The sequence below is a fragment of the Nomascus leucogenys genome, chromosome 13 (assembly GCF_006542625.1).
Source record: "Nomascus leucogenys isolate Asia chromosome 13, Asia_NLE_v1, whole genome shotgun sequence".
In the NCBI taxonomy this organism is placed as follows: Eukaryota; Metazoa; Chordata; class Mammalia; order Primates; family Hylobatidae; genus Nomascus; species Nomascus leucogenys.
The window spans coordinates 45,467,345-45,494,162 of NC_044393.1; the positions used below are offsets into that span (position 1 = coordinate 45,467,345).

Genomic DNA, 26,818 nt, shown 5'->3' on the forward strand with positions numbered 1-26,818 from the left:
CTTCTACCTTCATTGCTCCTGTGATATTTGCCAATGTCCACGTTGATTTCTCTCAACAAGTGTCTCAGTCACTGGTCACCAGAATTAACTTTTGTCAGGCCTCAACAATAAGAAACCTTAATGTGTCAGTTCCAGACTGCTACCTGATATGTCCAAACTGGCCATTGTTGATGGATTTCTACTTTCTTGCCCCTAGAGAAGGCAGTCACTCCTACAGCTACATATGCTGGGGAAACATGGGGCTAATTCAGAGGAAAAGCAGCAGCTCCCACAGGGTTGGGCAGTTGCAGCACAGAACATCTCTGCATTCTTTATAACCTCCTCATCCCAGTGGTACCTGGCAAAAAGATGAACCAGCAGGCTTACAACCATGGTGCTTACATTTAACTTACAGAATGGGAAACATTGGTCATATAATTCTTTTTTTTTTTTTTTTTTAATGAGATGGAGTCTCGCTCTGTCACCCAGGTTGGAGTGGTGGCGTGATCTCAGCTCATTGCAACCTCTGCCTCCCTGGTTCCAGCGATTCTCCTGCCTCCTCCCAAGTAGCTGGGATTACAGGCACGTGCCATCACGCCCGGCTAATTTTTGTATTTGTAGTAGAGATGGGGTTTCACCATGTTGGCCAGGCTGGTCACGAACTCCTGATTTAAAGTGATCCGCTCACCTTGGCCTCCCAAAGTGCTGAGATTACAGGCATGAGCCATCGCGCCTGGCAAATTCTTGATATAAATAAGCTACCCCAACTCCAGGAGGGAAAATAACATATGTCATAACATAGTGGTTTTAAAATATATCAACAGTTCTTTGACACTCTTCCCTTCACTAGGTGATGCCAGCCCCTTGGGTATTGACTAGACTTAGAGACTTGCTTCTAATAAACAGAATATGGTAGAAGTAATGGCGTGTGACTTCTGGGATATTATAAAAGGTGTTGCAGGGCCCTTCTTGCTCTCTGTCTTGAACCACTTGCTCTGGAGGAAGCCACTCAAGCAGCTCTAGGGAGGAGCCCAGGTGGTGAGAAACTCAGCCCGCCAGTCAAGAGCCAGCATCACTTGAAGGCAGGTTCTCCCACACCAGTCCGGTACATGATGGCAGCTCTGGCTGCAACCTCATGAGAGACTCTGAGCTAGAACCCTGCAGTTAAGCTGCTCCTGGGTTCCTAACTCTCAGATAATGTGTGAGATAATACATGTTTGTGCTTTTAAGCCACTAAGTTTTGGGATGGTTTGTTATGCAGCAGTGGATGACTAATACCATATGAATAATGGAAGTCCACAGATATTTGATCCATGATTTCAGTTGTCTCTTCACTAACTCTTCATCAGTTACCTCACGATAATTCCATGCCAGAATATGTTTGATGAAGGTCCTATCCTAGGAATTCCCTTCACAAGCAAGCCCTAGATACTGGGTCTACACAGACCACCGGATGGCTGGCTCATGTTGGCTGCCATACTGAGTACACTGGCAGCAGACTACCTTGCATCTTCCCTCACCCTCTATAGCAGTGTAATGTCCTGAGTTTTATCTCCTTTGTGTTAAGAAAGAGAGTGAAGAAACCTCCCAGAGCTAGGCTGCCAGATCCTGAAGAGAGATTAGGGGTTCTAGAGAGTTCTCAAGTGAAACACTGAAGCTTTGAGTCTATCATCGAATATGGGCTGGAAGGGTCACTACAATTGATACTAATCAAAATTATAGTGACTCACAACAGTCTGGCAGGGAGCCAAGTGACTGTGATGATACACACTGAAAAACCAGTCAGATACCCACCCCAATCCTCTTCCCACATCATCACATAATGTGGAATGCAAGAAACAGTTTTGGAAAAGAAATGAAGAATTTTACTTACTTCATGATGACAATGTAGATAAGATACATCAGCACAAGGACCAAAGACTCCCACCTGTGTGTAAACCAAGAACAGTTAAAGACAGTCATGGACATCTGTGAAACTCACCTGCCTCCTTTTTAAAGACATATTTGATGCAAACGGCCAGGATAGTAAGGAGAAGGCAGACGGCAACCAGGTGACAGATATTTCCTGGTCTAGAGACATTCTCTATGCTGCATGAGGCTGTCAACCATCTTTCTCTTCCTCCTCACCTAAAGGGAAAACGCCCCTTCCTCTCTGTTATTTGTCACCTAAAAGAGCTCTTTGAAAGCAGCAAGCCTTTCATACATGTTGCTGAATATAGGTCAATATGTATACACCTGGTCTCAGCTTAATCATTCACTGAAACTATTCAAATATATTTAAATATATTTACAAGGGGAAACTAAAATTAGAGGAATTGACGGGAGTGCCTGAGGGATTGTTGGATATATAGGAGCCAGGCATAAAGGGTAGAAATGGGGAGAGAGGCAGGCAGACAGACAGACGGAACCTGGGCAGGGAAGGTACCAGCCGAAGAGTAAGAAGGAATAAGTGAGAAAACATCCCACAAGAAGGAAGAAAAGAAAAACCCGCTAGAATGTGCCTTGAGCTTCTAATAGTCTGAATACTTCTGTTTTCTTTATCTTAGTGGCTTCCAACTAAAATCCAGGAACTTGTTTTCCAGGTTTCGCTTTAGCTACAGAATTAAATCAGCTCATTGAGGGAATAATTTTGGCTTCAGTGGTAGGTTACTGGAGAATGGTCAGATGAGGAAACTCCAGCTTGTACCCATCCTTCCTTTTCTCTTTTCAAATTCCATGTCTAGAAGCTGATCCTAGAGAAATATGTGGTCAAATGTGAAAAGGATACATACACAAGGGTTCTTCCTGCAGCAGTGTTTATAAAAAAGTGAAAAGCTGGAAAGAAGCCAGATGGTTATAAAATAGGGCACTGGGTACATAAATGATAAGTAGGTTCATGTATCCATTAAGAATGATTATGCAGGCTGGGCACAGTGACCCGCTCCTGTAATCCCAGCACTTTGGGAGGCCGAGAGGAAAGGATCACTCACATCCCCAAGTTCCAGAACAGCCTGAGCAACATAACAAGACCCGGTCTCCAGAAAAAATTAAAAAAATTAGCCAGGTATGGTCGTGTGCCCCTGGAGTCTCAGCTACTTGGGGAGGCTGAGGCGGGAGGATTGCTTGAGCTCAGGAGACGGAGGCTACAGTGAGCTATGATCACACCACTGCACCACAGCCTGGGCGACACAGTAAAACCCTTTCTTCCCTCTCCCCTCCAAAATAAATTATGCAAAGATGTATGTGTTTATTTTAGAAAGTGCTCAGATGCACTATTGAGAGAGGAAATCAGGGTATCCAAGCCCTTTCAATTTCTGCCACATTTCTCAGCTTCTGTCACGGCAAAACTTCTTAAAGGGCTGTGCACACTGCATTTCAGTGCCTCTCATTCAGTTGGCAAATTTCTCTAGCCTAACTTCCACACCCACCGATCTTCTGAATCACCTGTCAAGGGCACCAGTGATTTCCATCCACACCAATCCAAGGATGAGTGGGTGGTTGTCCGTCATCGTGTTCTATTTCCTGGTAGCATCTGAAAGGAGATCATCTGCCCCACTTCTTAAAACCCTCTCTTCTGACTGCCGAGAGGCCACACCCCTGGCTTCCTTCCTGCCCCCAGCTTCTCCTTCTCCATCTCCTTTACCTCCTCCACTCCTTCAGTTCATCCTCTCATTATTGGGCCATCTTTATTTCCTATGTTTTCTCCCTAGGTGACCTCATCCTGACCTATTGCTATAAACACCAAATACATGATAATGACCCCCAATTTACACATCCACACCACACCTCTCTCCAGCTCCAGATTCATATATTTGGCCTCTGCACCTGGAAGTCTAAATGTCTATCAGAACAGAATTCTTCATTCTGACTTCCTAGCCTCCTTTAAAAACAAAAACAAACAAAAAACCCCAAAAAACCCTGGGCTTTGTCCTTTCAGTCAACTGTATCACTCCCTGCCCAGTCAAGCCCAGAATCTGGAAATCAATATGGAGCACTCCCTTTTCCTCCCTCCCATATCCATCGGACTCTGTGTCTCAAGTATTTCATTAATCATTGACTTCTTTCTTCTCTACTGTGCCCTCCCTGGGTCATTTTCACTTCAACCTCTGAACTGGTTTCCTTGATACTATGGGAGCATGTCACTGCACTTCTTAAAATCTTTACTTCCCAAAATGCCTAAGAAAAAAATGAAAGTTTCCTTTTTCCTTGCAAATCCTGGCCTTTTCTTCTCTCTCCAAGTCGTCTCGTGTCCTATCTGTGCCCCACCTCACTGGCCTTTCATTTGCACACAGCCGTCTCTTTCCCTCTCCCAGACCCTTTGCACTCAATGTTCTTTTGGCCAGGAATACCTTTCCCTTCACTCCTTGGCTGGCCGCTTTTATCCTGCAGATACCAGCTTTTAAATATCACCTCCTCCAAGCAATCTTCCCTGCCTGCCCCTGCCCGACTTTCTCTCACATGACCCTGTTTATGTTCTTCAAACCTCTAAGCAGTCTGTGATTATCTTGTTTATATGTTTATTACTCATTTATTATGTAACTAACACCTGTTTCTAGCAGTCACTTGACACCACTCCTCACACCTGACACCTTCCCTGGTATCTGGTGTCTCATTTTCCAGAGATTTAAAATGCCGACAGCTGATTTCTCCCCACGCAGACACCCCCAGGTCTTGCCCACTTGCCTCTTCTCCCCAGCACAAAGCAGCCCTCAGCTCATCTGTGCAGGTGACACTCCCTCCAAACGTCAATTTTCAGTTGCAAAATGCCTCCAGTGGCCTGAACATAGTTCTTATCTCATCGACACCAATGTATACGTAGCATACACTTCATGGTGAAAAGTGAGATTTATTCACAGCCCATTCATTTGGAAGGAACAGGCTCCCAGGATCTGAAGGGATGTCATGTTATTGCTTAGATGCATTTTAATAGATTCAGTGAGAAGTCACCAGAAAATGAATCAACTTTAATGATATATTGTAGTCAGATTGAATTAAGTCCAGCACTTTCTAAACAGGTGTATGTATGCTCTTTCTAATTCTTTTAGATCTTTTCAATTTTTTTACTCATCAAAAGCCCTTCTGTTGCAATATTCAAACCGGGTTCTCTCTGGCCATTTTGCAGAGATGCCTGTAGGACGAGATTCCTTGCTTTTGTTGACATTTCAAGTTTGCTCTGTTGGCGTTCAGACACAGGGCTCACCAGGCTTCCTCCCCAGTGAACCCAGTGGGCTCTAGGAGGCCTCTGTGCCGCCCCACCTGCTGTTCCTTGTGCATTTTTGACCTGGTTGAATTTGGATCATCAAGCCTTGGCCTAACACTCTTCAGGGCCCTTCCCCCCACCCCCTCTCCTCAGTGTGGTGAGCCTCTCCACGTGGTCCCATAGTTACATGTCAAGGGTCTGCATCCCTCCAGCCTGAGAGAGCTCCAGGTCGGGCAAGGTCTGGTTTTGTATGACATGTTTCCCTGGCGTAGAGGAGGTGCTTAGGAAGCATCCAGACCTTGGAAGTCACTCGGCCCTCCTTGGTCCCCTTTCTCGCCCTTCCACCTAGGACGCTGGGCACCTTCTCCCCTTTCCTCCTGAGCACACCTCACCCGCTGTCCTCTGAGGATCCCATTCTGTAGCTGATCTGGGTTTGTTTCTTCCCTCCCCAGGCTTCCATTTTGAATCATTTTCAACAGGTCCCTGATTCTCACCAAAGACGGTTCCTTTTCAGATGTGAGGACTGCTCCTCTCCTCACCTGGGTACACTGTTGGCTCTGGTTTCCTGAACACAGCCCAGAACAGCAAAAGCTGTTCTCCAGCCCCACCAGGAAGAGTTTCCAGGTTGCAATCCCAGGGTCTCTTTTCTCTCCCAAAGTCACAACTTCAGACTCAAAAGAGGAAACCAAGCCATCGCCCTGCGTTCTTTAGTTTTCTTGTTGGGCCTTCAGACTCCCTGGAGACACATTCCAAATTCCTTCTGGCAACATCACAGGCTTGCTCTGTGGGTCGAGCATACATCCTAATAGGTGGGCCTCTGACACTTTTTTTTTTCTTTTTTTTTTGAGACAGAGTCTTGCTCTGTCACCCAGGCTGGAGTGCAGTGGCACAATATTGGCTCACAGCAATCTCCGCTTCTAGGGTTCAAGCTATTCTCCAGCCTCAGCCTCCCGAGCAGCTGAGACTACAGGTGTGCATCACCATGCCTGGCTAATTTTTGTATTTTCAGTAGAGACAGGTTTTCACCATGTTGGCTGGGCTGGTCTCGAACTCCTAACCTCAAGTGATCCACCTGCCTCAGCCTCCCAAAGAGCTGGGATTACAGGCGTGAGCCACCATGCCCGGCCGATGCTTCCTATGTCAAGTGTCTTTTAGCGCATAGGCACCTAACCGAAAAGCACTCACCACCATTCCCCTGCCTCTTCCCTGCTAAGAGAACCCCACCCACTAGGTCGAGGCAGCAAACGGAGCCCTTCTGATCTCAAAGAGGGTGCGCCTGGCCCCTAGGCCCTGAGGATGAATCATGATTGGTCTAAAGTGGTCATTCGAATCTCCCTGGCTGCTCAGTGGTCAAGGCAGACCCTGCTGTGACCAAAGAGATGCAAAGTGGAAGTGTGCCAAAAAAAAACAACAGTGCTGCTTCTTCCTCCTTCCTTTCTTCAATATGAACTTGGTGGCTGGGACTGCAGCAGCAATCTTGGGACCATTAGGCAAAGGCCAGGGGAAATGCAGAGCCATGGCACCACGTACATCCGGGGCACTGATAGTAAGAAAAATACACCACTATGTATTCAATACGCTGTAGCTGGTTCTTCTAGTACCTGCTACTAAAATCAATCCTAACTGTCAACCGCCATTTTTTGACTGAATGTGACTTCCTGCAGAATGCTGCTTCAGGAATGGTGAAAGAATCTGAACTGCATGACAGGGGTACTTTGTCCTGGTGTATTTGTATTTGACAAAGCTCACTTCCTCCTAAAGAGTACTGTAGTTTCAAAATAAACACAATTGAAATTTGTTTCCTTTTGAGGATTTTTGGGGGTGAACTGGTTACCTGCCTTGAAATCTCTAGGCCATGCTGGAATGTTCTATAACAAGGAATGGAACTCTCTGTTAAAGGTATTTTCAAAATGTTACTGTGCTTTGATTGCACAGACTGAAGACTCTGATTTTAAAGACAGAAATCAGCACCTAGACGCACCATTTCAGCAAAATAAATGGTCATGATTGGCTTGGTAAGAAGATAGAAGAAGCGAACAGTAAAAAATTCTGAAACTTCCATATATTTTGCATCCATTAAATGAGAAATTGAAATCCCTGGGAGTCCCAAAGTAGTTAAGGGCCAGTGGCACAGACTTTAATTTCTCAGCCTCACTCATGTGCAAAATGCTCTTCATCAGCCCATGCGTGTAATAACAAGTTACACGACAGGCCAGTGCTCTGGGAAGAATGTAGTTCTGGTGCCACCAAGGCCCCCCAGGCCAGTTCTTCCCTGGAAGCCACAACTGTGCATGACTTGTGATTCCAACGCCCCCCAGATAGATCAAGACACACCTGGGGATTTGCAACTCATGTATCCATGGCCCTCCCAGCCTCGGTGCTCAGGGCGAGGGCTCTGATGACTTGTACCTTCCAGAATCTAGACCCTTCTGCTGCAGGCTGGGGCACCTACCCTAGGATGGGGTTACCTAACATCATGGGAAAAGCCTTAGGAATGAAGATGAAATAGACACTCCTTTTCTTGCTCCAAACCATCTGAACTATCCCGAGATGTTTTGAGGATACGGAGTGAAATGGGCTGATGGTGAAGCCTGCTTTCTTCACTTGCCACAGCTCTCATACAGCAATGCCATGGAGGTGGTAGAAAAGACAGCTCCCTCTAAGGCTGACAGCAAACCACCCTGGGTGGCCTTTCCTAACATGTTTCTGCACAACAGCAGCGCACACATTTCTGAGATCAACTGTGATCACAACTTGTTTGTCTTTTGGGGAGTGTCATCAGCAAAGACTAGCACCACTGAGCAACGCTGAAGCACTTACTGTTTGCTAAGGTGGAGCAGTGGTTGTGCTAACTACGCCATCAGCTTCTGGAAGTTTTCTTGTGCTGCACTTTATCCTCAAGGACATGGGGGAAAAATGCCCCTCACTCCATTTGGCGGCCACCTCCAGGATGATATAACAAGGAGGCTCTCTGATCTTGGGTGCTCCTGGGCATGTCAATTCCTTTCAGCCTATTGGTCACTATGATTCAAAGAAGACCTCTTATTTTCTCCTAGCTGTCTCCTCCTCTTTCTTCTTGCAAAGAGGAGACAGAGTTAGCAAAAGTGTCTTAATACCCTGACATGGCAAGTAACATTTATCATCAGTGTGATGGGTTCTCCACTGCCTCCTAATTCTGAAAATCAGAGATGTCCTCAGATACAGAGAGGCCCACTCCAACAAAGAGTTAGCAGTCATTTTGCTGAGAGTGAAGCCTGGTGGACTCTACTTTTTCTGGCTCATTCATAGCTTTCAATAATACCGGGAGATTTTCTACCTACACCTATTCCTAATATGTTATTTCACATTGCTTACCTCTGTAGATCAAATATTTGGAAAATATGTAACGAGAATGCACGATACATTCAATTTCCATTTCCATTTCAAACATGTTTGATTTGCTCAGAACCCATCTCGAAAACAAGGATTTGAACAGTTGGCCAAATGCAAATGTCTTCCCATATATTTAATTTGGGCAACAGTTTCTATCAAAATAAAAAATCCCCAACAACGCCAATTTTCAGAGCTCTAAGATCTTTTGAAAGTCAGGGGGAGCTTTAATGGGTTAATGGTCACAGAAGTGCCTGGGTCCTAATTCCTAAGATAAACATGGGATTGGGAACATGGAGCTTGGTTTGGACACAATTTTTTTTTTTTTTTAAGATGGAGTCTCCCTCTGTCGCCCAGGCTGGAGTGCAGTGGTGTGATCTCAGCTCACTGCAAGCTCCACCTCCCAGGTTCATGCCATTCTCCTGCCTCAGCCTCTTGAGTAGCTGGGATTACAGGTGCCTACCACCACGCCCGGCCATTTTTTTGTATTTTTAAGTAGAGACGGGGTTTCACTGTATTAGCCAGGATGGTCTCGATCTCCTGACCTCGTGATCCACCCGCCTCGGCCTCTCAAAGTGCTGGGATTACAGGCGTGAGCCACTGTGCCCGGCCAAAAGATCAGTCAAATCTTAACTCTGCCCTAGCACATGGCTGACTGTAGAAATACACAGCTAAGCCATGATGTCCAGACATAGGATGATAAAGACATTTAGATATTAGGGTCTCAAATAGAACCCCGCCACTCTAGCCCAAGAGAAAAGGTCTTGACTCTGTGAAAATGAATTTAATTTCTCCCCTGAGGTGTGCAGAGGGTTCCTAGGAAATTCTCCTCATTCTAAGCTGTCATGACACTTCCCCTTCTTTCTTGAATCCCTTCGATATATTTGGCTCTGCAACATAACATTCGGAAATGAGAAGGGGAAAGAGAGGTACTTACCAGGAAACTTTTTCATCATAAATGAACTGTGAAAAAATAAAAAGAATAGAAGATTAGACACACACACACACACACACACACACACACACGCACATACACATGCTTTAAGGCTGCACACAGTGTCCGCTTTGTTCCTGGGATGGTGTAATCAGGACTGGGTTGTCCTGGGACCTGGAGTCCCTGTGGGTAAACTTCCCTCTGTACTGGTTTGGCCTTTGGCCAGTGTTAGTGGAATGAGGTGTTGATAGATCAGGGTGGGCATGTGTGGAAAAGAGCAGCCTCAGGTAATTCCCTTCTTCCTGCAATTTCTGTACAACATCAGAGTGACAGGGAAGTGTGACTAACCTGCTTTGTAAAGCAAGGCCCATTGTAGAATCTTAGATCTGCAAGGGGATGCAGGAGCTCAGCAGGTACTTCCAAATATTAGTCTCTGTAAGATTTCCGCATGTCTGTGCATCTTCAGTTTTTATGCAAGTGCTTGGACGTCTATGGGCTCAATTTTTTCTTTTAATTGATTTTTTTTGTTTCCTTAAAATAATTTATTTTCAAAGGAAACTTCACATCACAACCAGAAGTAGAGGATCAACACTGCTTGCCATCACCCCGAAAAATAAGTGCAATAACAACAAATGGTGTTTGCAGATCCCATCTGGACACTGTTGGCTGCCCAAGCCCTGGGCATGGTCCTGCCCTTTCACTAAGGAAGATTATTAGGGGTCAGAAGCAGTCAAAGGCACACTAGCACCCCACCGAGGTTTACTCATCAGTTAGGACTTGAAAGAGAATACAGAGAAAATACACGGCAGGATTTAATCTACTGAAGTCTTGGTCTATATACCATCTAAAATCATTTCCCACCTTGTGGGGGCAGGGGGGAAACCTAGTGTAATCCTTTGATTATACAGGGAAACTGAGTCACAGAGAACATAAGTAATTTTCCTGGGGTTGCTCCATTTGCTGCAGAATTGGCTCGAGAACTCAGCCCCAGCTCCGAATTTGGTGTTCTTTTCATGACACACATGGCTGATGATATGTTGCCGAAACCGAATGAGTACACCTATATTTCATAGAAACAGGAAGACGACGACATGGTTCGTAGCTCTTTCTTCTCAAACTCCTGAAGGACAACTGCTTTGAGTATGGTCGTCTCAGAGTGGCCTTTCCTTTAGAGGCAGCAGCCCTCTGCAGACTGAAGCAGACACTTGCAGGACACTCTGGGTGTCAACTGCCATCACAGCTTGGAGATGGGAAACTCGGTTAACAAAGCAGGCATGGCATCAGCCCCCAGCCAGGGCAGTAACCACCAGCTGGGTAGAGACGTAGAGAACACCTCAGGCCACCGGTCACAAAGCGCATAAAAGGAATTCTTTCTAATTATCTTGAAGGTCAAAATGAGGATGAGGAGGAAGGAGCTGTCTCATTTGTAACTCATTCTTCCTAACAAGCCATTGGAAACGTGGGCTTCATCATTTTTGTTACTTGCTTCTTTATTATCAGATTCAACAAGTTGACATTGGGATGACAATGTCAAACTAGAATGGGCAGATAATTAAAGAAATAAAGGCAACAATCTCACAATCCATGTTGAATGGCATGGAACCCATCCCCTAGAAGGCATTGACAGCTCTTTTCTATAACCCCCACCCCCACTTTCTTTTTTTGAAAAAAGATTGTTGCCAAAAAATCATGGAACAGATCAAATTATTTAAGATAGAAAACATTTTCTATTAATTGAAGTTAATTCAATATTAGTCCTTGCGGCAGGCTGGAACAATCAATTTGTAGCCACTTAAGAGAACAGAAGATATTGAGAAAGAGTTTATTAGACCAGGCCAATTTAATTTTCTTCTATCAGGGAAGGCAGGCAATAACATAGAATATGAAAGCAGCTTTTAGAAAGCCCTTATTCTGTGTGATCCTCCCCATAGGTGGGACACAGATTCTGCAAAGGAAAAGCTTGGAGATCGCTCACGCTGGAAGAAAGTACTCTTCCTGTCTGCTAGCAGTCAGCCCTGAGATTCATAGGGCTTTAGCTACTGATCATTTCAATGATCATAGCAAAGAAAAAATGAGATTGGGCTTAATTTTAGGAGGGATCCCAAACAGGAGCACAATAGTCAGAGAAACAGTGGGCAAATCCGGGTGAGACTGGACAAAATATGCAATTAGGGCCACAGCTTCATGACCTTGGAGTCAAGAGGATGGTTGTGGCTTGGGGAGCTGTGGTTGGGGATATGGTTCAGGGAGGCAGACAGGGAAAGAGAAATGCAGGTGATTTCACTACAAGTACTAACTAATGGTGGAGATCTGGAAACATGCAAATAACTGATATAGTTTCCCCTTTGATCTTTGCCTGGTGTGAAGATGCCCCATCACTCAGAATGCATAAAGGTAGATGAAGAGGAGGAGGAGGAGGAGGAGGACGAGGAGGAGGACGAAGAGGAGGAGGAGGACTAGGAGGAGGAGGAGAAGGAGGAGGAGAAGGAGGAGGAGAAGGAGGAGGAGAAGGAGAGGAGGAGGAGGAGGAGGAGGAGGAGGAGGAGGAGGAGGAGGAGAAGGAGGAGGCCTCCACAAAGCCAGGGCTTCTCTACCCTGTGGCTGACAGCAAACATCATTCGGGTTTATCCTTCTCCTTTAAGAGGATTGTGTGGAGGAATGAGAGGACTCAGAAAAGAACAATGAAATGAACAAAAGGGACTAGAAATCCGGCCTCTGAGAAAATTTAAATTGGCTTGGCACAGTGGCTCATGCCTGTAATCCTAGCACCTTGGGAGATCAAGGTGGGAGAATCACATGAGCCAGGAGTTTGAGGCTGCAGTGAGCTATGATCTGGCCACTGCATTCCCACCTTGGGGAGACAGCAAGACCCTGTCTCTAAAAAAACTCTAAATAGAAGCAGGGCTTCCTCATCATGAGAAAGGAGGTGGAGATGAGCTATGAACTGCCTGTGAGCATTCAGTGCCGTTATTTGGGGAACAAGCAGCTGGTCATCGCCTCTTCTGAAGACTGGAAATTAGGACTGGCGCTGTTTGCAGAACGTTCCATCTGGAGGGTACCTCGCTGGACCGTCTTGATGGAGCATTTGAATCGATCCCTCGGAAAACTCTTCAAATGACAAGGATGAGGTTCCTTTCACTTGAATTTGCTGAAGGTTAGGAAATGAATTTGTTATTCTTTAAAGATTTCATGTTATTCAATACACTTAAGACACGTGTTGTATATCCCTCTGTAGTTTATGCTGTACTAGCTGAGAGTAAAAGAAATCAAAGCAACATCCCCTACCCCTTAGATCAGTATTACTAGTGTAGAAGAAAAGTTGAAATCATTTCTTTCTAGACTAGAAGTTGCACCCGCAGTTCCTCCAAAGGACCACTAAGTGGTGCTCACGTTCCAGTCCTCCCTCCATGTCCAGCCTGCCAAGGTAGTGAAGTTGAAATGAAGTCAGTTCAAGTCCATTTTCGCAGCTCTATTAAATCTCCTGGAAGGAAGGGAAGCACCTCAAGGCAGGCAGCCTACTGAAGGCGGCTTCAGCCGCTGCTGTCTTGGGGCAAGGTGGTGTTCCAGGGGCAGGTCCTGCCCGGTGCTCTGTCCTGCGGTCAACACTTAGTCCTCAAAAATGAGTTGCACTTGAGGGACCTCCTGTTGTGGGCTTTGGAACTGACTCAGCTTCTTCCCCATCAGATTTGTGAAAGCAAGCCTTGGGTAAGCAGTTCTTCTCTCTGTGCCCTGTTGGTTCTGTTTGGGGGCCAGGCACAGAAACCACCAAGGGCGATACTGATAGCTGGGTCTCAGATCTGCTGAGCACCAGCTGGCCAGGGGGCCTCTGCCCTCTGACCCACATGTGGTTCATCCAAAGCTACCCTTGGCTTCGCCCTAAGGTTTCCACGTGTCCTGCTGCTGAGCTAAATGTTAAACAGGAATGAATTTGAAAAAAGCACTCATTTCCTCCAGGCTTCAGAGAAACGGCTGGGTACCATGGAAACCGGCTTTTCATTCCTGGTGTCTGCTCCAGAATTCTTCCAAGCAAGACGGGCTTACATCAGGCCGGCGAATCCCTGGATATCAGAACAACCCAGAGAGCTGCCAAGGGAATGGAGTGCTCAACATGGAGAAGCAGGGGAGGAAGCGCCAGGAGCCCCTAGTATATGCGGGAGAGAAGAGGCTGGTTGAGCTGGGAGGCAGGTGGCTGTCTCAACATCGCCATGTCAGCCCCTGGGTTTGCTTACTGTAAATTGTAACCATGAAGCAGGAGAGGCTGCATTGCTGAAGCTAAGACTTCATAGCATGTATTGTAATCACTGGCACCATGAGAATTTTAAGCAGTGAAAATAATAGGAGAAAATCAACGTCATCATTTTCTTTCAAGAGACTGAAACCTGAAACTCTTTCCTTCCTTGCTGTAAAGAAAACAGCCCCCCGTAGACTTTTCCCACTCAATATCACGGGAACTCCCTTGAGTGGGTGTAGTTCTCACTTCTTCAGCTCTCGGGTGGGGGTGCAGATAGCTTAGCTAAGGCCATGGTGATTTCATCCGAGGAGAGGGATCCAATGGAATACATTGGGAAGCTGGCTGTTAGGCACTAGTATCGCTTATTTCAAAGTTAAGCAGAAATTCCTACTTCAGGATGTCTTGTAGGCTGGCTTGATTGATGAAGGTTGTGGTTGCAGAAGGGCAGGGAAAAAATGACCTACGGGCATGGCTTTAGCAGAGCTGATCATGTTGTATAAATATATAAAGGCAGGCTACAGGAAAGAAAAAAGGATAAGTACTGAGGATATAGGAGATGGGGATTGTTAAACCAAAAGGACTATGTTTGCTGGGCAGGGAAAACCAAAATCCAACACGTAGCTACAGTTTCCAAGTTGTTTTCCTTGTTAGAGATGAGAGGCTCCTCTCTGGGGTCTCCAGGCCAGCGGATGCACTTTCCCGTTCAAGCCGCAAATGAGAGTGTAACCGGCCTCCTAGTTTACCCAGTGTCATTAAAGCAGGCCTTTCCTTCCTCCTGTCGACAGCAGGGATTACAAAACAGGCAACCTTTGTAAGACCATAGTCGATTTGTTTAAGGATCTTAAAATTCTGTCAAAGTCATTCTCGGTGAGTATCTTCTTGCTACCATAGTTATTCCGACTTTGCCAGAAAGAGAGCTGAAATGTAATGAGGGGACAATGAGCTGAAGGAACTCAAGTTTTCCAGTATGATAATTTCTCAAAGAACTGAAAGTATATCTACCCTTCGATCCAGCAATCCCACTACTGGGTATCTACCCAGAAGAAAAGAAATCATTCTATCAAAAAGACACCTGCGTGAGTATGTTTATCACAGCACAATTCACAGTTGCAAAGATATGAAACCAACCTAAGTACTCATCAGCTGATGAGTGGATAAGGAAAATATGGTTTATATACACCATGGAATACTACTGAGCCACAAAAAGAAACTAAATAATATCTTCTACAGCAACTTGGATGGAGGCCATTATTCTAAGTGAAGTAACCCAGGAATGGAAAATCAAATACCGTATGTTCTCACTTATAAGTGGGAGCCAAGCTATGTGTATGCAAAGGCATACAGAGTGGTGTCATGGACTTTGGAGACTTAGAAGGGGGGGTGGGAGGAGGGGCAAGGGATAAAAAAACTACGTATTGGATATAATGTACACTACTCAGGTGAAGGGCATGCTAAAATCTCAGACTTCACCACTATATAATTCATCCATGTAACCAAAAATCACATGTACCTCAAAAGCCATTGAAATAAAAAAATAAGAACCCCAAGTTTTCTAAATTAGAGAGAGAAGAGGTTAATTTCCATGAAAAATGGGTGCAGGAGGGGAGGGTGATGGGTCAGAGGGGCAGGGCCTTGGAGGCCAGCCAGCTGCCGGTGAAGGACAGACTTCCACATGACCTCTGAGATTTCTTCTCTCTCACAGAAAGGGCAAGATACAATCATTTCTAGATTATTTCACATTAGTTATTTTAATGAAAAAATTCTAGCAGGGGGTGGCTGAAGCTGTTCCCTTCTGCCTAAAAACTAGACCACAAAGTAAGTGAAGGTGACCCTCATCTCTTAACAGGGGGAGTGGGCGGTGGGGTAGGATGATTTTAAGGACTGTAAGAGGAGGATTTTATTGGAGGGCAAGTCCAAATTCTATATTGGGGCAGTAGAGCTGCACCATGTCAGACACCTGCTTTGGTAAACTCGAGGTATTACCGGTCCCTGACCTTGGGTGAATCATTTAACCACCAGAGCCCTGGTGATGCCATCTCTAAGGTGGGACTCATAAAATAGCTTGCTTGCATAGTCACGGGTATTAAACTAAAAAGTAATTATCAGTAGATCCAACACAGTCCCCTGTTGAGGATCAAGTCTATGCTTGTTAAAAATTAAAATTAGTAACATAAGAAGTGTAGTTGCTTGGTCTCACTAGTTGCCTGTCAGTAGCCACGTGTGACTAGTGGCTACCACATTGGACAGCACAAGATTGTAGGCCATTTCTATCATCATGTAAATTCTGCTAGAAGTGCTGGGCACCTGTGGCAAGTGAGTCAGCTGAGTTCTCTCATATCCCTCTGGGTTCCATCCACTAGGGGCCATGAGAATGAATGTCCCAGGGAAGGAAGGAGACGTGTTGGTGTGAAGGAACCTCGCTGCTGTGCCAGTGGTCGGGTTGCCCTGAAGACCCCCAAACTGCTGCCAAGGGCTCACCTGGCCCATCAGCAGACAGACAGCACTTGTGAATTTGGAGTTTCAAGCTGGTGCACGTTACCTGGGACCTGTCCCATAGGCCTATCTGCTTCCCCTGAGGGCTGCCCTCCTCTCCATGTTCACAGTCACCGTCCTCCAGCAGAGACGAAGGGTAAAAATAAAGTATTTCTTTTAGAACAGCTGCTAGACTGCCTATGTAATGAATCATTTGCATTTATGTAAATTACCTGATTATGTAAATTACAGTAACATTTCAATACAAAAAACTGTCCGTCTGCTGGAATTTGGAGAAAAGACAGGACTGGGAGGCCGGAGATATCCAGAGTTGAAGTGCTCACTGGGGGCAGAGGAGAAGCAGCAATGAATTCGCAGTGATTTGCACTTGGCTGGTGGGTGGATGGGCACAAGGAAGGGCTCTAAAGAACCTAGAACTCTTTCAGGACTTAAAAGGTGATGTCTGTCTTGCAAAAAGAGACTGAAGGCATTGGGGGAGCCTCCTCAATGCTTTCAGAGCCCCTGTCCAGCCTCTCCACGGCTGGCCAGATGTTTCAAAGTACGGAATGTCACCAGGGCTAAGGGAAAGTTGACTGGGGCTGGGGAAGGGCCCCGAGAAGCACACACTTTATGTCTTTGAAATTATAATTGCTTTAGACAATGACTAAATTCATTTCTTTTGCTTCTCCTTCAAACAAGCAAACTAGAAAATAGCACAGAGGAAAGTTTAAGTGAAATACCCGAATAGGGAAGTGGATCACCCTGCGTCTCCGTCCGAGTGAACTGTTCTGAGCTCTGTTGGTTTCGGAATGCACGTGCGCTTCCTGCTCCTGTGGTTTTGCTTGTCCGCCCGGGCATGCCCCGCCCGCATCAGCTGACATTTCAGCCATTTTGAATCCAGGTCATAAGGACTCTATTAGCACTTTCCTGACCCTCCTCTGAACCCTCGTCCCCTCAGCAGCCATCAGCGTCTCTGGAGAAGTCGCGGTGCCTCTCTGTGGGTCTCCAGGCCCCACGGTTTGTCTCCAGGGCTCCTCTGCTGAGGTCTGAAGAACCCCTTGGTGGGCATGTATACAGGACAGCATCTGGTCCTGCTTAATCCTGACTTGCCCTCTGGGTGAAGGAGCTCGTTATTGCACAACCTCAGGACACCGACAGTTAACGCCTTCTGAACATTTCAGTGCAGTATAATAGGGAGAGCGGTTTGAAAAAACCCGAATAGTTGAATGCATTGTTTGGGAAGGTTGGTAATTATTTGGTGGGTACGAGGAAGGGCTTTTAAATAAAGGAATTTCAAGTGCTCATTGCAGAGTCCTATAGAGAAACTTAGTATTACTTAAGGGAAACCGGAAGAAAAATGATTTTGTTACCATGATATTAGGGGAAACAGAAAGAGGAGAATAAGAAAAAAGACAGAGTGCGTGCGAGCTGTAGCCTCAGGCTGGGGGCATGGAATAGATATGGAGACATTGTGAGAGGTACTTTGTGAACTGCAGCACTTTTCTGTGTGAAACTCTGTTTTACTCCTCATGGACAGTTTCAAATCTCATGTAAAAATGACCCTGGGAGTTTGGCCACCATTTAACAACAAGAGTTAAGAGTCTACTCAGACTAGCGATAGTCAGAAATCCAGGCAACTAAAGTTACTTAGGTTGCTATGATTCCTTTCCTTTGGGAATCTCAAAACTGACTCTAGAAATTATCATTTCTATGCAACAGATGAATACCCCAAGGAAATGGTTTCCAGCCATATTTAAAGTTGTGTTTCTCAAGATGCAGTTTCTCTGATGCTACTGGCATCAGAATCACCTGTGGGTGAGGGAAGATGTTGGTTAAAAATGCAATTTCCCAGGTCCTACCCAAGAGCCTGTTGAACTAAATAGGCATCCTGGGTGTTTCCAGTGTAGACTGAAGTTGGAGGAACACCAGTTAAAGTAAAAAGAACCAAGACCTAACCTTGAGGACTCAAACTTTATCTTTTCTATTTCTTCTTAACAGTAGACACTTTCCTGCCTAAGGAAAAAGAATAAGAAAAAAGAATAAGGCTTCTTTTTTCTTATCCTCCTCTTTCTGTTTCCCCTAATATCATGGTAACAAAATTATTTTTCTTCCGGTTTCCCTTAAGTAATACTAAGTTTCTCTATAGGACTCTGCAATGAGCACTTGAAATTCCTTTATTACATCTCTCCAACAGGAGAGATGTAATTTTTCTCAAATCACAAAACTCTAGCCTTGACAACTGATCTGTAAATACACAGTCCACATCTTCAGGTAACAGCAAAGAATCATTTGCTTATGTGGTTTGTTGCTGTCTGAATGAAATACGGAGTTGCCCTGGCAGCCTGCGTGTCCAGCTCGCTCAGTTCTGGGTTTAGATGCTGCACCCTGAGGGCAGATGATTGCTTTGCCCAAAGACCAGGCTCGGGTGAGGGAGTTACTCAAAGCCCAAAGAAGCAAAACCTCTTTACTTATTCGCACGTCATTAACAACAATTACATTCATTTTATCTTTGATATATCCAGATACACTGAACAGAACACAAGTGATTTCACACATAGTCCAGTTAGTGTCTGTGCGGAAAACAGGGAAAGAAGCCAACACCAGCAGAACTGCTGTTGGGAGTGTGTGGTTAAGTCTGTGCTCCCAGGAGATCCAAATCTGCTCCGTTCCGTTCCACCACCTTGTCTTCATGAGAACAGTCATCTCCTTCTGGAATTCAGCAAAGTAGAGGGTTGTGTTCACTGACGCTGTTCCCTAACCATGTCTTTTGAAAAAAATTTTTTTTCAAAAATCATCCCAACATCCTGTAATGGCAGAGTGCACACGGTCAGTGTGGGTTTGTGCATAGAAGGATGAAGCTCGCTGGAAGGGGTATTAGAGAAGCCTGGGAAGAGTCCTTGGGTTCCAGGTGATCATACCCTTTTCACAGGTAATAACTGAGAATAAGAATATAGTTCATGTATGTCCTTAAATCTCCTAACAGAAGCATGTCTTCAGTTCCAGCATGACATTCTGAACCTCTCTGCTCTGTGGGGTGGGTTCCAACCCTCCCAATGATAAAGGGCCCCTGGAATTAGGGGAGCATGGTAGGTCCAGTTCCCTTCCTGTTTTAATCTGGGGACACTGGAGGACAAGGTTGAGAGCACATTTTAAGGGAACACTGACCTCCTGGCAAACCTTGTGATGGTTTGTAAACGCAAGATTTTCAGTGTCAGAAACTGCCGGTCACTGAAGTAACTGTCTGGTTCCTCAGGGAAAATCTCATGTCAACGGTCATGTTCATTTTATTTGTATAAAGATTTACAATAAAATAATCTACCGGTGGGAGCTTTGTCAAACAGGTGAGTAGACCCTTTAGTTGATCTATCCCTATTGTGTAGGTAAGAAAACTGAAACCTAGATAGATTGATTTCTCCAAGGTCATGAGAGCCAGTGAGGGCTGTATTAGTCACGGCTCTTTAGAGATACTGAACCAACAAAAGATATATATATATATATCTAAAATGAAGGTTTGCTATGAGGGATTGGCTCACAGTACCATGGAGGCTGAGATGTCTCACGACCTTCCATCTGCAAAGCCTGTGGTGTGGTGCAAGTTTAAGCCCGAAGGCCTGAGAACCAGAGAAGCCAATGCTGTATGTCCCAGTTTGAATCCAAAGGCCCAAGAACCTGAAGCATCGATGTCTGAGGACAGGAGAAGATTCATAGCCCAGCTGAAGCAGAAAGGGCAAATTCACCCTTCTTCTGCCTTTTTGTTCTATTTGGGCCCTCAGTGAATTGAATCATGCTCATCCACCGTGGGGAGGGTGATCTTCTAGGATTCAAACACTGATCTCCTCTGAAAAGCACTCTCGCAGACAGCCAGAAATACTTTCACCAGCCCTCTGGGCACACCTTAGCCCAGTCAAGTTGACACATAAAATTAACCATGATGGTAAAGGGGCAAGCAGAACTAGGAGTCAGATCTCCCGTCTCCTATTTCAGTGTTCTTCCCAATTTTTCACCCCTTTTTTTTGGACAGCCCAGCTTGCCACACTAAAGATTATGAGTTTTTCCCCACAGATGACACAGAGCCACTGAGCAGTTGAACAAGGGATAGAAGCATTTGCAGGTGTTCTTTATGGAGACACCACTTGGATGGCCGTGAGGACTGGCTGGGGGTAGAGAGAAGCGGGGAGTAAGTGGTGGAGATGCACTGCATGGAAACACTGACCCGCAATGAACTGCAGCAGCTGCTGCGTCAGGCCAGCAATGCAGAGAGCCTCAGCTGAAGTGGGCTCTGGAGGAATGCAGTGGAGAAATTGTGGTAACCTGAAATCCACAGTACAATTAAGCCAAATGGGTATGCTGGGAGTTGAGGGAAAGGTCAGTTTAATCTAATTCCCAGTTTGTGGCTAAGATAGGAATGGGGACTGAAATATATAGAAAGGCAAGTCCTGGGGAAAGCATCAAAAGTCTATTCAGGGACTGGGTGCGGTGGCTCATGCCTGTAAACCCAGCAGTTTGGAAGGCTGAGGTAGGCAGATCACTTGAGGTCAGGAGTTCGAGACCAGCCTGGCCAACATGGTGAAACCCCATCTCTACTAAAATACAAAAATTAGCCAGGCATGGTGGTGCACACCTGTAGTCCCAGGTACTCGGGAGGCTGAGGCAGGAGAATCATTGGGACCCGGGAGGCAGAGCTTGCAGTGAGCCAAGATCACGCCACTGCACTCCAGCCTGGGCAACAGAGCGAGACTCTATCTCAAAAAAAAAAAAAAAAGGAAGGATTCTATCTAGGGACATGTTGAGTTGGGGCATGGAGATGTCTAGTAGAGAGTTCTTTATCCACCACTGGACCTCAGGGAGGTGTCACTGCTAAGTGACATGTGTGGGTGTTGGCACAAAGGTGGCCACGGTAATGGGCTCTGTGGGAGGGCAGGGAGTCCTGGCAGAGCATACAGAGTGAGAAGGGGAAGAAGTGATGTCCAAAGCTAGGGATGCCAATGAAGTGACAGAAGAGCCATGCTCAGGAGGGTCTCAGGAGAACAGCCATGGACTCTCACAGACCCAGATAACCCAAGTCTAAATGCCGGTTCTGACCAGCAATTGGTCAGGCTGGAGTTCTGGGTGATCAAAGTAGCTGAAAGTAATAAATCTGCCTCCAAGCAAAGACATGCATCACGCACTCGCCACCAGTGACCTCGAGTGAACTCCACATGGAGGAGCCGCACACCACCCCTGGTGCTTAAAAGAGCACTGATGGGAGCTGAAATGGCCAGAGTGACTCACCACGATGAGCGCGATCACAGACAGCGTGTAGTAAATAGAATCCCTCAGTAGGCACCAGGAGGAAAGAGCCACAACCTGCAGGACAAGAGAAACCAAGTCAAACAGGATATAGACTGTACAAATGAGACGGCAGGACTCCTGCAGGCTCAGCCAGCTTGCTGTCTAGGCCTCCTGTCCTGCACCCAATCAATCTGCCAATCAATAGGAATTTATTCAAGTCTTTAGGCATATTAGTCTGGATCTTCTGAGAGGCAGACATGAAGATGGAATTAAACCTGCAACAATTTTGTTAGCGGGAAACAACTGGTGATAGAAAATGGGGCATCGGGGGAGCTGGGCATGCAGCCTGTCCAACTGTGATGTGGGTCTGACCCCCGCGGAGACAGGGATGGTTGGGTGCACTCTCTCAGCTGATAGGCAAAGTTGCCTATCAGAGGAGTCTCATGTCCGCCTGGAACAGGCTTGCCTTGACATCCCTAACGTCAAGGGGATAGGAGGAGCAATCCTAACCTGTGCCTTTGCCATGACTCCAGCGTCTGCTACAGTCTGTCCTGCCCCGTGGAGTGAGCAACATGTGCTGGGCTGCTGCCGTCCTTCAGAAGGGGTGTGGACAAGCCTGTCTCTGCCAGACCTTCTTCCCGCATCTCTATCATATGCCTGGCCTTGCTGGCATTTGACCTCGGTTTAATCAGAATCTTTGAAAGACTGATTTGCATACTGATCCAGGGGAAAATGTTCTTGGCATTTGGAGCTATCCCTTTTTAAAGAGATGCTGGCTCTGCTGAGACGAAGCTGATAGGCACATTGCTGGAGGCTAAAGCGGCCTTGCCCTACAAGAGGGGGGGCTGCTAGGTCCAAAGAAGGGCAGAGGAGCCAGGGCTAGAAGTGGTGGGGAGAGTTTGAGGAAAGGGGAAAAGCTGTGGGTGTCAGGTTGAGGCTTCTGTTCTGGAGAAAGAATCATTTCTCCCAGGAAAGTTCTTCAAAGTCTCTTATTAAGGGATATTTAGTATTTTTCTCTGTTTACAGTGTAGGTCCACTTTGGCAGACCTTACAAATAGGTCTGGGAGAGTCCACACACCTCGTCCCAAGGGTTGTCACTGGCAAGTCCCTTTCTCTTCCCTAGAAGAGTATCGACTACCCCACGGCCACAGGATGTTTGCCTGGCTACCTTTGCCCTTGGCAAGTCCCTTTCTCTTCCCTAGAAGAGTATCGACTACCCCATGGCCACAGGATGTTTGCCTGGCTACCTTTGCCCTTGGTGTAGTAAGTGAAAAAAGACACAGCACAAGTCAACACTCTCGGCCGGGGCAATGACAGGCACATGATACACCAAACACAGTGGGAAAAAGGGATCCAGGGACATGCAATCCCTGAGCCTCTACCCTACCCAACTGCTGTGGAAGTCTATAAAGATCAGACCAAGTCAAACTAGAGGTTTTCTGGATTCAAATAACGTTAAAGGCATGACTTAAATAGGACCATAAATGAATAATGAGGCCAGTCTCTTTCCATTAACGCATTCCCCACTTCTTATATGAACACTTAGTTATTTCCTGTTGCTAATTTTGCCTTATTAGGTGAAGCATTTGCAGATCTAAGTCACACATGACAGGGTTGTCAAGAAGAGAACTCACATCAGAAAAATCATGTTAGAATAAATATATTCTTTACCCTTTTATCATTCTCTCTCAGTACTGTAAACTCTTAGAATCTGTGGTCATCACTCACCATTTATGCAATAGATTAATTGGACTAAATTGTTCATTTTCCAGCAGGTCATAAAAGGTTGTATTTATTCACTTTATTATAATCAGACAAATGGGCTTAAAACATGTGGCAAATATCCATTTTGAATTTCTTTAACACATTACTTGGACTTTTAGTTAACGACGACAGATCGAGCACATACCATTACCGTTCTTGTTATACCGTAACAAGATAATACTAAAGGGTTTTTTCAAACAGGACATAAACCCACAATGCAAAAGAAATAGAAGAGCTGTTCAGAACAACAAAATTTTCAAAGCTGGAAAACAGAAGAATAATTGGGAATGTTCTAAAAGTTAGAATAAAGATAGGCCTGAAAACAGAACAATCAAAAGACCGTTTAAGAATTTAATCTCCGGCCGGGCGCAGTGGCTCACGCTTATAATCCCAGCACTTTGGGAGGCCGAGGCGGGCGGATCACGAGGTCAGGAGATCGAGACCACGGTGAAACCCCGTCTCTACTAAAAATACAAAAAAATTAGCCAAGCGTAGTGGCGGGCGCCTGTAGTCCCAGCTACTCGGAGAGGCTGAGGCAGGAGAATAGCGTGAACCCGGGAGGCGGAGCTTTCAGTGAGCCGAGATTGCACCACTGCACTCCAGCCTGGGCGACAGAGCGAGACTCTGTCTCAAAAAAAAAAAAAAAAAAAAAAAAAGAATTTAATCTCCAAACCTCCTTCCTTACTTCATACAGCCCTGTTAATGCTCATTCTTTACCTTAATAGAAAATAAGAGATCCAGCATTTGAAGAATTGAAGTTCCAGAAAACAGAGAATACAAAGGGAGGAAATGATGAAATAAATAATTCAGAAACCATTCCAGAAGTTAAGGACATGCGTTTTCTTTTTTTTCTTTTCTTTTCTTTTTTTTTTTTTTTTGAGACAGAGTCTCTCTCTGTCGCCCAGGCTGGAGTGCAGTGGTGTGATCTTGGCTCAATGCAAGCTCTACCTGCCGGGTTCACACCATTCTCCTGCCTCAGCCTCCTGAGTAGCTGGGACTACAGGTGCCCACCACCATGCCTGGCAAATTTTTTTGTGTTTTTTAGTAGAGATGGGGTTAGCCAGGATGGTCTCGATCTCCTGACCTCGAGATCCACCCGCCTCGGCCTCCCAAAGTGCTGGGATTACAGGCATGAGCCATGGTGCCTGGCCGGACATGCATTTTCACAGCAAAAGGGTCATCTGAGTTTATCTTAGTGAGTGCACAATAAACAAAACAAGACGTACATCAAAGCAGATCATCATAAATCTTCAGAACACTGGAACAAAGAACAGACCCTAGAAATTACCAGACAGAGGAAAGCAGATATATATATATATATATATATATATATATATATATATATATATATACCAGAATGACATTTTGTACTCAACAAAGACATGGAAAGCTAGCAAAAAATGGAGTCATGCCTTCAAAATTCGAAAGGAAAACAATTGAAATTCTATGCCCAATCAAATTATTAACTAAAAATGAGAAAAGAGTAAAAACTAAATTTTAATTGTCTCAAAAAATTTGCCTCCTATGTGTCCTTTCTGAAAAAGCTACTGGAGAATGTACTCCACCAAAATAAGGGAGTAAAGCACTTGTTACATATAATTATGTTACAATAAAACATAATACCAAGCAACCAGAATCTATGATGATAATTAAAGGGGATTTCTAGAATGACAGTGAAGGGAGAATTTAGAAGGATGATAAAAGGAAATTCCAAAATGAAACTTTTACATCAGGTGTAGAGAACAACCTAGCCAGACTGGAGTGACTCAGAAGACTACAGAAAAAATGTTGCCAGAAGGACAAAATTGATGGAACAGTTGATAATTTTGAACCTACAGAAAGAAGATTAGAGAGCTCGAAGAATAGAACATAGAAAACTAAGCAAGCAAACAATAAAAAAGACAATTATAAGCCACAAGGTAAACACAGAACTGTGCCCCAAAGAAGATGAACCATTGTGTATTAATGGTTCAACTATGAAGACTGGTCATATAGTAATAACAAACTAAGCAGAATATTGTCTAACCAAACTTATAATTCTTTAGGGGAAGATGGGGGCTGGGTAGTGAGATGGGTGGGGCTAAAAGAGACACAAACCATCCTCTTCTATACTGTGAAATCAATGGAGAATGCCTGTAACTGAAAAAATCAAGTAGCTGCCATCTAAGCAGGTTATTTAGAGATGTTGGGCAAATATCAGGAACAGGCAAACTAATGGAAAGTAGTTGCCTTAGAAGAGTGGGGAAATGGTGATGGTGGGACTTGAAGATGGCTGTTTTCCATAATAAGCTTTCTAGAATGGGCTGCCTCTTTAAGCTCTGTGCCCATATAACTTTAATAAAAATAAAAATAGGAAAATATATCACAAAGTATCCACTTAGTTTTACTTCTGCAAGAAATATATCTTGCACTAGGTCTAGATGTCAAATGTGGGTGGATAGTGATATCCTTTCTCTTCTTTATAAATAGAATAGTTTTCAGTGTCTGGATTGTAATCAAATTTCAGCCCCATATTCAGAGCCTACCCTTAGCAAAATCATTTTTTTTTTTTTTTTTGCATAGAGGTGACGAACTGGAGCACAGGTAAGAAGGCATCAAACCAAAGAATTCTTTCCACACTCTAGAAGGAATTTAGAAAGGCATACACCCAAATAATTCACAATTCTATGGTACTTACAGTGAGAGCTGTGATCATGAACTCATGCCCACCTCTGATTTACTTTTCTGACACCACCATTCACCACAAAGGCAATATTTATCTGCCCCTTCCTGCAAAGAAGAGGGTATAGAAGGGTTCTGTATCCTTGCAGAGGCCCAATACCATTCGGCTTACCCTCATTTCCCAGAAACCTGGTCTTGATGAAGTTGAGTACTAAGCCAGGTTGGTAATACCAGCAGTGGCAAAGAGTTTGGGATTTGAATCCAGGAAGCCTGGGCCTTGGGTCCCTGTTCCCAGACACTATACTACAATGCTTCACTACAGGCAAAGGTGAAAAACAGGCACCCACTTGCGACTGCCTCCCATTGGGATTTTCCTTTCTCCCTCACTATAGCCATTAGAACAGGTATAATAGAAATTGTAGCCAAAAAAGAGAATGGTTGAAGGCTGAGAGACAAAAAAAAAAAAAAAAAAAAAAACAGTGACCACAGCTACATTTTAAAATTAACTGCTTTCAAGAGAATTGAGGTAAATGATCAAAGCAAAAAAAGAGTTACTATAAAAACTATAGATAGGAATGTAGATATGGAAGGGATATATTCTGGATATGGATATATTCTAGGAGGGAGAGAATCAGTTAAATAAACACTGAAACTACCTGTCCATTTGGCCAGTTTAATTTACAAAAATAAAACACCACTACAGCTCATTGGTGGTTGAGTGTTTCACTGTTTCACAAACATGAATACCCTTGTCTTCTGGGCTCCATGTGGTTCCCTTTGCCTCTCAGTGAAGGACCACTTATCTCTAGATGAAGACTGGAAACCATGTGACTCAGCCCTAAACACTTTTCCTGGCAGAGGGGGCGTGTTATCATCTCTGCATCAAATGGGTGGCTCTTTGCATCTGTTCGCAGGTGTCCCCCAAGCCACAGTAGGTTGATGAGAAGACAGGTCACCT

General features: G+C 45.0%; 1 protein-coding gene across 3 annotated transcripts in view; it reads right to left on the minus strand.

Moving 5' to 3' along the window:
- SLC24A3 (solute carrier family 24 member 3) overlaps nucleotides 1-26,818 on the minus strand; it is a 509,497-nt gene that overhangs the window by 45,015 nt on the left and 437,664 nt on the right. For all 3 annotated transcript variants that reach the window (XM_003268234.3, XM_030826204.1, XM_030826205.1), the window contains 3 exons: nucleotides 21,436-21,510; nucleotides 9,465-9,490; nucleotides 1,853-1,906 (listed from right to left, as the gene is read on the minus strand). In XM_003268234.3, the coding sequence (XP_003268282.3) occupies nucleotides 1,853-1,906; nucleotides 9,465-9,490; nucleotides 21,436-21,510 (155 nt within the window). The remainder of the gene's footprint in view (nucleotides 1-1,852; nucleotides 1,907-9,464; nucleotides 9,491-21,435; nucleotides 21,511-26,818) is intronic.